This window comes from Myodes glareolus, chromosome 15 (assembly GCF_982192425.1).
Source record: "Myodes glareolus chromosome 15, mMyoGla1.1, whole genome shotgun sequence".
Lineage (NCBI taxonomy): Eukaryota > Metazoa > Chordata > Mammalia > Rodentia > Cricetidae > Myodes > Myodes glareolus.
This window is the reverse complement of record NC_142040.1, coordinates 34,852,895-34,865,191: the sequence shown is the minus strand read 5'-3', so window position 1 is coordinate 34,865,191 and position 12,297 is coordinate 34,852,895. Positions and strand designations below refer to the sequence as shown.

The 12,297-nt window shown below is 40.0% G+C and overlaps 1 protein-coding gene across 2 annotated transcripts in view; it reads left to right on the top strand.

Annotated features, from left to right (window-relative positions):
• Zswim6 (zinc finger SWIM-type containing 6) overlaps positions 1–12,297 on the top strand; it is a 170,477-nt gene that overhangs the window by 96,687 nt on the left and 61,493 nt on the right. For both annotated transcript variants that reach the window (XM_085676736.2, XM_085676735.2), the window contains exon 2: positions 4,258–4,614. In XM_085676736.2, coding sequence (XP_085532862.2) covers positions 4,258–4,614 — 357 coding nt within the window. The remainder of the gene's footprint in view (positions 1–4,257; positions 4,615–12,297) is intronic.

Here is a 12,297-nt window from a genome sequence, read left to right as displayed (position 1 = left end):
CAGACTGACCCCAGTCTGCCCACTTAATGCTGGCCTGCAGATGCTCCACGGTTACTCTGAGTTGATAAGCTGGCCATCGAGGGTGTACCTGTCTATGTGCACTTCTGTGTCTGCACCAAGTCGCTCATGTCTGCAGTTTTGGCCTGTTCTGCCCCTTTGAGCTCTACCACTGCCTCACAGGGCTATGCCTCACTCCATGACTATGGCAGATTACAGTTGGGCTCCAAGACTTGTGATTGTTCCCTGGTATTAAGTCTTCGGGACAGCTCAGTTTTAAACAGAGAATTCTTTTTCAGAAGAGTGCCCACTGCCCTCTTAGTCATATACAGTGACACAGTGGGATTCTGCTATGACCGGAGGAATCACTGTCTCACAATACATGGTACAGCTGAGTTTGAGGCTCATGTGACCCCTGGGTTTATCCTTAAACTGGGTCTGCCAGTCCTTTCTCTGTTGAAGCCTGGTTTGCCTTTCCAATAAGGTTTTCCTTTCCCCTCCTGCTTGCTGCAGAGCCACCCAGCTGGATTCCCACTAAGCTTGGATTCCTAGTTTTTTTGTGTGTCTTCAGTCTCTCCTCCACCACCTTTGTGACATTCTGCAGCCCTTCTCTGTCGCTTTGATTAGAGTCTGTGCTTCGCTGATTCGTGACCGGATTACTGTTTGTAGTCTGCTGTCCTACCTGGAGCTCTCCAGAAAACTTTGTTTTTGAGACAGGGTCTCACTGAGGCCTGGAACTCTATATAGAGCAGGTTGGCCTTGAACTTATAAAGAGCTGCCTGCCTCTGCCTCTCCGGAGTGGAGTGGTTGGGTTTAAAGGTATGTGTCAACATCCAGTCCTAAACATATTTTTAGAAGGCTTATAGAAATTTCTCCAGTTTTATTTACTTGAAACATGTTTCACCAGATAGTACAGGATTGACCTCTTTTCTGTGCTCAGTTCTTGTCCTAAAACAGTCGTTACATTAGAGCTCCAGAAAGTCAAAGTCCACTCTTAGGAAGTTGTCTTGTTTCAGTTCCTTCAGCATGCAAGGATAACCACAGCAAGGCGGTGGCGTGTGAGTCTCGTGAGACAGGGGGTCTCCCCAGCACTCTTGGCATGATGGAGGGACACAGAGGCCCTCTGCTCCTCTTCCGTGTGTGTTGATAAGATTTAGGATACACAGACTATGAGTGGAATTTCAACAGTTGCTTAAGTTGAAGAGGCCAGAATACCATTATAAAATCCTGAGGTCAGCTTAGTGGAATTTTTTCATACTGACACGGTACCCCATGGGCTTAGAAAGTTGTACAGAGCTGCCTTTTGTATATGAACATGTGATTTTCCTGTATTTGAGGTAATCCTCACCTGAAGACAAAGGGAAAGTTGCCTCCAAATCAAATGGGCCTCCATGTGCTAAATAACCACTGCACCGTCAGATTAGAGGGCCGGCTGGGCTGACAGTGGAAGTCTTCCCGACAGGGCCACGGCCCACATGGAGAGTCCTCAAGGGAGATGAATGGACTGAACAAGAGGAATAGCTTGCTCTTTTGTTCTTTTTGGTTTTATAGTTTTTGTTTTTTGGTTTTTGTTTTTCGAGGCAGGGTTTCTCTGTGTGGCTTTGGAGCCTGTCCTGGAATTTGTTTTGAGGATCAGGCTGGCCTCAAACTCACAGAGATCCACCTGCCTCTGCCTCCTGAGTACTAGGATTCTCTGTGAGTTCAAGGCCAGCCTGGTCTACAAGAGCTAGTTCTAGGATGGGTTCAAAAACTACAGAGAAACCCTGTCTCAAAAAACAAAACAAAAAAGAACACGATATCACAATCCATCAACTTCATCCTTTCTGAATTGTACTGTATAACCTGCATGAGCAAATATCATTTTTGCACTAGCTCTTTGAGGGCTTCATCAGTTTTCTTAAGGACCATTTTCTTTAATGACAGTCAGTGTTATTTAGAGTACCTATTCCATTTTGTCTGACTCTTGATTATGAGGATCATGGTGATTGTGTCTGTGTATGTCTATGTGTCTATATGCTTATATACCCCACACAGAGTTGCTGAGGATTGCTCTCAGGGCCTGGAACATGCTAGGAATGTGCTCCCTCCCAGTCTTTATTATAGACACTTTCCTACTAGTATTGCTCCTTTGAGTCCTCAGTCATGGGCCTTATCTCTGTTTGGAATTATCCAGTACCCTTTTCTATAGGGACAAAGTTGTTGACATAGTGGGCAAGGAGAAAGGTGATTGTGTTAGGTGGGACGATGTTCATCTTAGAAATGTCGGTTTACAGCTCTACATGCTTTGGTGTCTGGCTTCCATACGTGTAAATATGTGACACGTGGAAACAGTTTTCTTTGAACTAAATGTATAGAATATGTTTGGGGCCTTTCTTCTGAGTCAAGACATTTTTTGTCTTATCTTTATTCCATGCATTTTTTAAAATTACATATAGTACATCTGGTTTGTACTAAGGCAAAGTTGCCCGTATTTTTTATTTTTGACATTTTTCTTAGATGTTTTCTTTATGGGTAAGAACTTTTTTGAATGGGTAAAAACATGAGAATCAAGACTATTTTCTAGTATCCTTTCTCTAAATGTGTTTCTCTTCCTAGAGAACTCTTGATCAAAGTGATGAAGGAAACTAGAATGTCTGTTTTTAAATGGATTGTGTTTGTAAGGGAGAAAACCCACATATCTATTAGATAATAGTTTTCCAATTTTCCTATTGTGAAACAATAGTTTGTGTTTCTGGAATACCCTTTGTAAATTGATTTGATTAAAAAATGATTACAACACATTTATCTTGTCAAGATGAAATGTCCTCCCTCTAGGAGGTTTCCTTTCTTTGGAGTAATGGTCTGCTAACATGGGTGATAGTGACTGGGGTCCTGATGTCACGTGTGAATTCTTGACCTTATCTGCCAATCACTCTTGAGCCACATGCAACACTTACCCAGTTTTCATGTGGTTTGTGAAGGGGGCTCAGTCACTAACTTGAAAATTCTTTTAGCATAAATAGCAGGTAACCAAGAGAACGCTGAGGGCTTCATTCTTTGACGCTCAAGTTTCTGTCAGTTATTTGAAGTCATGAGGTAAATTTGAACCCTTGATGTTCCCAAAGGGATCTCCCTGTCGCCTTCAGGTTTATCCCTTACCAATGAATGGGTCTTTGGGGATGGGTGGCTGAAAGATGTTTATCCCCTGCGTCTACCCAACTGACCTCCACTCCAAACTTCAGGGTAGTTTTCCCATGCATTTAGGGAAAAAGTATAGGTTTGTTCTCTGGTCAAGTAGGCCACAGCTGTACACAGTGGTTGTGGGAGGCATTTTGAGTTGTCTGAGCTAGAACTCTCCAAGAGCAAATGACTTCTTCAGTGGGGTGAGCATTGTACTTCTGGATCATTGTAAGCAGTGTAATTGTAAGCATTGATGATGGAATTTGTAGAAGATTCCTTTCTGGTTCTAAATTGAAGGTGCATTGCTTCTAATGCCCTTTCCTTATTTATGATACTGTACTGTGGAGGGAGTTGTATATGTATTTAGCCTTGTATCTAAGCCTTCTTCTGTGCGAGTTATTCAGGCTGTTATGCTCAGACAGCTGTAGGTTTTATAGCTCTCCCTGTAGCTGCTATTGAAAGATATTGCAATCTGGGGGCATATTATATACACAAACACACACACATACACACACCACACATATACATACATATACATGTATATATAAATGTACATACATACACACACATACATATGTATATTACATAAAAGAATATTACTTTAAGAAGTTTCTCTGGTCAGAGTTAGTGAAAGGGACCTCCCCTACATTTGCAGTGTTGATTTGTAGCTTTGTGGCAGACTGGAATAAATGTGAAGGGAGGGGGGCAGTCTGGATGAGAAAAAAACTAAATAAGGCAGGTTATATACACTTCAAAATATGCGCATACAACAAGGAAGACCCCTATGTTCCTCTGCTCTGGGTCTTGGTCATGCATTCCTCGCCATGAGTACAGTAGTGAAGTAGGTACTTGCTGTGGCTTTGATGTGCACAGTCAAGGGTGTGCTGCAGTCGGTGTGTTGATTTTGCTCTGCAGAGTACCTTGGTGCTGTTGATCATCCTTTGTCTATCATCCCCGGTAGAGAAGTCAGTGCTTAGTGCTGGCTTGCCTGTTTCCACCTCTTCTCCCTGCTGGGCTGTCCAGAGCCACCTGTTAGCAAGAGTTGGGACCTCCCTTAGCGTCTGTGTGCAGAAGCTGAACCTTCCCTGTTTTGTCTCCTAGGTTTCCACTTGAGTGGCACAGTAACGGAACCCGCAGTACAGTCGGAGCCAGAAACCATTTGCAACGTGGCCATCAGCTTTGATCGTTGCAAGATTACCTCAGTGACCTGCAGCTGTGGAAACAAGGACATATTTTACTGTGCCCATGTTGTGGCATTGTCTTTATACCGCATCCGCAAGCCAGATCAGGTCAAACTGCACCTTCCCATCTCAGAGACTCTCTTCCAGATGAACAGAGATCAGCTGCAGAAGTTCGTTCAGTATTTGATCACAGTGCACCACACTGAAGTCTTGCCAACTGCTCAGAAACTAGCAGATGAAATTCTTTCCCAGAATTCAGAAATCAACCAAGTTCATGGTGAGTATGACAGTGTCAATTTTCTCTGGATTATTTTTCATTTATCAGTTCAATTATGCATAAAATGAATTAAGCATGAAAAATAAGTCAGCAGTAATACTCTTTGGTAGCGAGATTAGCTTGGCTTTGTATCCTATAGCATTTCTTTAACAGGATTTTATGCTAGAAGGCTAGCCCTTTTTGGGGAGAGCTAGCTAATGGCATCTTGTTAGGTGTGGGTTGGGCTGGCCCTGAACTCAAATTTGTTCCCCCTCAGCTTCCCGCTCCAGCTTCCCCCCTCCCATGTAATTGCTTGCATGCCATGCCATATCTGAAGTAGGTTTTGTGCTCAGAAAAATATCCTTTGCTAAAAACTCGGTTCTTACACTTCATTTAGTTTAGTAACATTTCATTTAATACTAGTGTCTAATAGAACACTTGTTATTTATTTTACAGGTTTTTAGCACATGAATATATGTGTGTGTTGGACTTTAAAATTTACTTTCCAGTGCTGGAAGCTTCTTAAGTAGTACCTTATAAAGGAAAATAAACTTTAGAAAACTATTACAACTATTATAGTTTATTATAAATGTAGCTTTAATAAAAACAGTTTTTATTTGAAATTATCTCAAAAGAATATATGGAACAATTCAGAAATATCCAGCAACATTTTTCTATGTATTATACTACTAATAAAATGCAAGTAATACTAGATTGGGGGTGTATGACTTGTTCACTAAAAGTACTTATTTTGCAAGCAAGAAGACCTGAGTAGTTGTATTTTGAGAGTCCATGTTTTAAAAGTCAGGCATGATGGCACGCTTAAAGTTGGCACTTTGGGAGGCAAACACAGTAAGATCCTTGGGACTTGCTGGCCAACCTACCTAGTCTGCTTACCAAATTTCAGATCAGTGGGAGACCCTGTCTTACAAGCAAAGAAACCTGCACACAGAACAAACAAATCTAGTGCATAGCAACTTGGGTGTTGTCACCTAAGGCTTTCTGGCCTCAACACAAGTTGTTTGTGATTCTAAAACATTTGGAAATAATTTTGTAATTAGAAATACATTGAGGTGTGAGGCGATTCCATCTTAAACCTGTAAGAATGGCCAAGATAAAAAACACTGATGACAACTTATGCTAGAGAGGTTGTGGGGTAAAGGGTACACTCCTGCATTGCTGGTGGGAATGCAAGCTGATACAACCCCTTTGAATATCAGTGTGGCGATTTCTCAGAAAATTAGGAAATAGTCCTTCCTCAAGACCCAGTAATACCACTTTTGGGTATACTTTTTGGGTATATATTCAAAGGATGCTCAGTAGTGCCACAAGGACATGTGCTCAGCTATGTTCTTAGCAGCATTGTTTGTCATAGCCAGAACATGGAAACAACCTAAATGCCCTTTGACCAAAGAATGGATGAGGAAAATGTGGTACATTTACACAATGGAGTACTGCACAGCAGAAAAAAAACCGACATCTTGAAATTTGCAGGCAAATGGATGGAGCTAGAAAACATTTTAAGTGAGGTAACCCAGACCCAGAAAGACAGTTATCACATGTACTCACTCATAAGTGGTTTTTAAACATAAAACTATGTTTATGTTTGTTTGTTTAAACAAATCACAATCCCAGAGAATCTAGACAACAATGAGCACCCTAACAGAGACGTACATGGATCTAATCTACATGGGGAGTAGAAAAAGACAAGATATCCTGAGTAAATTGGGAGCATGGGGACCTTGGTAGAGGGTTGAAGGGGAGGGGAGAGGCAGGGAGGGGAACAGAGAAAAATGGAGAGCTCAATAAAAATCAATTAAAAAAAAAGAATAAAAACTACAACAAAAAATACATTGAGATGTCACAATCTTGGCTAAGCCGCACAGGGCCCTGATGTTATTAAAATGTATTTAGTTATATTCTTTTGAGTTATAGGAAGTCATTGAACCTTATTCTTTCACTTTTGTGAGTTTTTTTGATACCATGGCACAAATAGAAATGTTTATGGAAAGCCTCAGTATGGCATTTTAAAACTGAGATGGCAGTCTGTAATGAAGTCAGAATACAGTTAACAAAGCAGACCAGCTTGTAGGCCAGGCAGCAGGCAGTTCTGAGTACTTGTCAGGTCTCCATGCCCCTCCCCATCAGGCTCCCCAGATTTGTATTGTAATCATTTTCTTGGTGGTGGCAGCATTTTTACATCATAAATGCTGGCTTAGCTTGATCTATTTCTAAACTTTATATATCATACAGCATGATTTCTATACATATCGTTTTAATAGTAGTATTTATCTGTGTTGTTTGATGTACCTGTAATTTGTTTGTTGGTATTTCTTGGATGCTTCCCTGTTTAATAGAAATACAGTGTGCCCCAATAGGCACAATTTAAAAAATAAAAAGCAAAATTAATTTTAATTCCATTTTCTGATTTGTTTTATTAAATATTCAACAAAAATATAGGTTAATTTTTAGATCACTATCATACTTCAGGTTTTTAATACTATTTTGTAAGTAGAGTTTAGTATTTCCCTCTTAATGAATCAGTAACATTTTATACTGTTAGAATGAGTTGTCAAATGACAGACAGTACCAGTAGTTCAAAGTGTTTGTTTTAGGTGCCAGTGATGGTGTGAAGGGTGTGCGTGCGTGCGTGCATGTGTTTGTGTAGGTTGGCAAGATATTTCTTATAATCATTTGGGGAAGTTTATGTTTTTATGTGAAGACTGAAATTTGGTGTCTGTTTCATACTTAAAACATCCCAATTATTGTTATGTTTTACTCTACTCTTTTTGAGGGGTCCAGCTCCCAAATAAATTACTTAGTTGTAAAATTATTTACTTAGTTGTAAAAGCCTGGCCTTAGCTTAGCTTGTTGCTAGCTATCTATTCGTAACTAATTATCCCAACTACCTTTTGCCTCTGGGTTTTTTCCTCTTCTTTTCTTACATTCCTTCTTAACTTCATATCTGACTGGGTGGCTGGGTGGCTGGCTGGGTGGCTGGCTGGGTGGCTGGCTGCTGACATCCTCCTCTCCTTGTTCTCTTGCTCCTCCTCTTCCTAGGTTCTCCTGTTTATACTCTCTGCCTGCCAGCCCCACCTATCCTTGCTTCTGCCTAGCTATTGGCCATTAGGCTCTTTATTAGGACCATCAGGTGTTTTAGAGACTCTGTAACACAGCTTCACACAATTAAACAAATGCACCAGGAACAAAAGTGACACACCTGAAAATAATATTCCCAACACCCTATCACCCTGCAAGTCTGTAGCCACAGTGACTGGTGATTGCCAGATGACAACACATTGCTTTGGTGTATTCTGGGTGTTAGACTGCCGGAGAATGCCACTGTTTATCGGTCCACTCCACCGATGCTGGGCCATGTTTACAATAGAGCTGCTTAGGAACATTCCTTGAGAAGTCTCCCGGTACTGTGCCATGTGGTTTTTATATCAGAGGCAAATTCGCAGTCACGTTTCTTCTGGCACTCCCCATGTCAGGCTCTGCTTTGTTTAAGTGGCTGTCAGGTGGTGTGGGAAGCATTTTACCTGGAAGAGGCCGACACTGCTAAATGGCAGGCGTGTGCACAACTGTGCTGCAGAAGTACCACCTGCGACCCCCAGAAAGCACTTGCATTCAAGAGCTTCTCAAGTAGGCTTCCGACCTACAGGGACCTCTTTCTGTCCCTTGCTACTGAAAATTCAGATCACCCCAGAGGCAGCCCATGTAGGGCAGTAGTTAACCTGTGGGGCAACCCCTCTTTGGACAGAACAGCCCTTTCACAGTGGCTGCATATCAGATATCCTACCTATCAGATTCCATTATGATCCAATTCATAACAGTAGCAAAATTATAGTTAATGAAGTAGCAGTGAAATAATTTTGTAGCTGGTGGTGGGTGGGTCACCACAACATGAGGGACTGTATTAAAGGGTCGCAGAATTAGGAAGACTGAGAAGCACTGATTTAGGGATTTTTATTAGTGTTCAGTGGACACTGACACATGGGATGTAGTTCCTTCTTTCTGTTTTCTTTTTCCTTAATTCAAATAACCCATTAAAATCACTTTGTTCTCTCAGTTTTAGTTTAACCAAAGGTCCCATCAATAACTATATATTTGATGCATTTATCTTGCTTTGAAGGTTAACAAAGCAAGGTTTCTTATCTAAAAAGTTCTTTTAGTTCATTACCACATTGAAATTGTGTTCTGAATGAAGTCTTGTAAACTATCATTATTTGCAGGAATGTGTTCACATGACATTTCTTTCAGAATTTCTGAGGTTGTGTTTAAGGGAACTAGGAAGAACAGTGAGGTTTGCTTGGAATCTAGTTTTCAGAGAACTTTGTATAATATAAGAAAAGCTCTTGAGAGCAGAGGACCCAAGTGGTTTATACTACCAGTTTTCTCGCTATTTAATTTCTCTCCAGTTTGGGCCTGGAAGTGTGCCACTTACCCAAGCTGTCTTACCGCCTTTCTCTCTAACATGACAGTGTTCAAGAAGGTAAGAACAGGACACAGCCTTATATGATGAAATGGGAAGTATGTTCTCTGAAGGCCCTAACTTTAGCTGTTAGATTAATACTTGATAGAGGGTGGAATTAAAAATTATTTGACCATATGCTCTCACCTCCCTTCAAACATCTGTACATAAAACATTCTCTTTTCAAATTAAATCTTTTTTCAAAACAGCACTTTTCGTATGATTTTATGCTTATATTTTTCATTTGAGAAAATGCCTTGGATGATTTAATTTTCTCTTAGGGGAAGTATCACTTTTAACTGAGAGAGAAATAGGGTCAATATAGAATTTAGACTAAATTATTTTGACCAGTTTTATGATAACATAGCTTAGCTTATCTGTGTCCTGTTTGAAAGACAAGTATGATTCAACTAAAATTAATCTTTTTTGTTTTGTTTTGTTTTATTTTATTTTTTGAGATATGGATTTTCTGTAGCTTTGGAGCCTGTCCTAGAACTTCCTCTGTAGACCAGGCTGGCCTTGAACTCAAAGAGTCTCTGCCTCCCTAGTGCTGGAATTAAAGGCACGTGCCACCATCACCTGACTAAAGTAACAAAATTTTTGAGATTTTCTCTGTTTCTTGTGAATTTACTTGATGCTTCTTAAAATCTGTTTCTTTGGAAGAAGACTCCAGAAAATGGAAAGTTCTCCCATGCTCTTGGGTAGTTAGAATTAGCCTTGTAAAAATGGCAATCTTACCTAAAGCAATCTACAGATTCAGTACAGTGCCCATCAAAATCTCAGCAGAATTCTTCACAGACCTCTAAAGAACAGTACTCAACTTCATATGGAAAAGCAAAAAACCCATGATAGCCAAGACAATACTTTACAATAAAGGAACTTCTGGAGGCATCACAATCCTTAACTTCAAACACCACTGCAGAGCTACAGTACAGAAAACAGCCTGGTTGACTTAAAAACAGACAGGAGGACCAATGGAACTGAATTGAAGACTCAGATACAATCCACACACCTATGAACACCTGGTTTTTGGCAAAGAAGCAAAAAATATAAATTGAAAAAAAAACATATTCAACTAATGGTGCTGGCATAACTGGATATCAACATGTTGAATAATGAAAATAAATGCATATCTATCACCATGCACAAAACTCAAGTCCATATGGATCAAAGACTTCAACATAAGGCCAACCACACTGAACCTCATAGAAGATAAAGTGGAAAGTACACTTGAACGCATTGGCACAGGAGACCACTTCTTAAATATAACCCCAGTAGCACAAACGCTGAGAGAAACAATGAATAAATGGAACCTCCTGAAACTTGAGAAGCTTCTGTAAAACAAAGGACACAGTCAGCAAGAAAAAAAAAATGACAGCTTACAGAATGGGAAAAGATCCTCACCAACCCCACATGGGACAGAGGGCTGATCTCCAAAATATATAAAGAACTCAAGAAATTGGTCATCAAAAGAAAAACAATCCATTAAAAATATGGGATACAGACCTAAATAGAGAACTCTCAACAGAGGAATCTAAAATAGCTGAAATACATTTAAGGAAAATGTTCAGCATCCTTAACCATCATAGAAATGTAAATCAAAACAACTCTGAGATTCCATCTTACACTTGTAAGATTGGTCAAGATCAAAAACACTGATGACAATTTAATGCTGGAGAGGATGTGGGGTAAAGAGAAGCCTTCTCCATTGCTGGTGGGAATGCAAGCTGGTACAACCCCTTTGGATATCAGTATGGTGATTTCTCAGAAAATTAGGAAATAATCTTCCTCAAGACCCAGTAATACCACTTTTGGGTATATACCCAAAGGATGCTCAATTGTGCCACAAGGAAATGTGCTTAACTATGTTCACAGCAGCTTTGTTTGTCATAGCCAGAACCTGGAAACAACCTAAATGTCCCTCAACCAAAGAATGGATAAGGAAAATGTGATACATTTACACAATGGAGTACAACACAGAGGGAAAAAAAGAAACAGTATCTTAAAATTTGCGAGTAAATGGAGCTAGAAAACATCATTTTGAGTGAGGTGACCCAAACCCAGAAAGACAATTATCATATGTACTCATTCATATGTAGCTTTTAGGCATAAAACAAAGAAAAATCAGCGTACAGTTCACAATCCCAGAGAACCTAGACAACAGTGAGGACCCTAAGAAAGACATACATGGATCTAATCTACATAGGGAGTAGAAAAAGACAAGATCTCCTAAGTAAATTGGTAGCATGGGGACCATGGGAGAGGAAGGTAGGGATGTAGTTGGAGGTTTCTCGTTCGTTCCCAGCCGCTCAGACTCAAAGCAATCACATAGAAACTATATTATTTAAAACGCTGCTTGGCCAATACTTTAGAGTTCTTTCTAGCTAGCTTACATCTTAAATTAACCCACTTCTATATTAATCTGTGTATTGCCACATGGCTGTGGCTTATTGACAAAATTCCGGGGCACATCTATCTCTTCTGGTGGCTATATGGCGTCTCACGGACTCTGCCTACTTTTCTTCCAGCATTCAGTTTAGTTTACCTGTCCAACTCTCTTATGACTTATCTCACCCTATTACAGGCTAAATCACCCTCTCTGTTCATTAACCAATAAAAGCAATATATGTAGAAGGATTTCCCCCTTTTTATTTAAATAAAAAGGAAGGTTTTAACTTGAGCATAGCAAAATTATAGCAAAGCAGGTATCAAGAAAGAATTACAGTTACAGTATTTATATTTACTTTGTTTTATCGTAGCAAAGGAAAACTATAATTATAACTTTCTATTCTTCAACTCCATCAAAGACTCCAGAAGGATATAATATTACCTAAGTTAATAGGAGTGCATTGTGAGCAACTTCCAAAACTCTAGAGTTGACATAGACATCTTGCTGCCTGGACAGTCACCCAAAGTTCTTCTGTAACATGGGGGCATCCAATTCTCAAACCTACTGGCCCATAGTATCCAGCAGACTTTTTCATGAAACAGGAAATTTGAAGATCTGTTCTGCCTTGTGATGGTAAAGTTCATCAGTTGCTTTCTTCTGTGTCCTGCAGAATGTCCGGTTGTTCTTTGATGAAACAGGAACCCTGAAGGACTGTCTCACCTTCTTTAGGCAACTTCAGTAGTCACTTTTCTGTGAGTCCTACATGTCCAGTTCATACAACATATTACCAAACAGTTCAGGCAAGAGCAGTTTCTTGCCCAAATGACTAACAAACTCCATG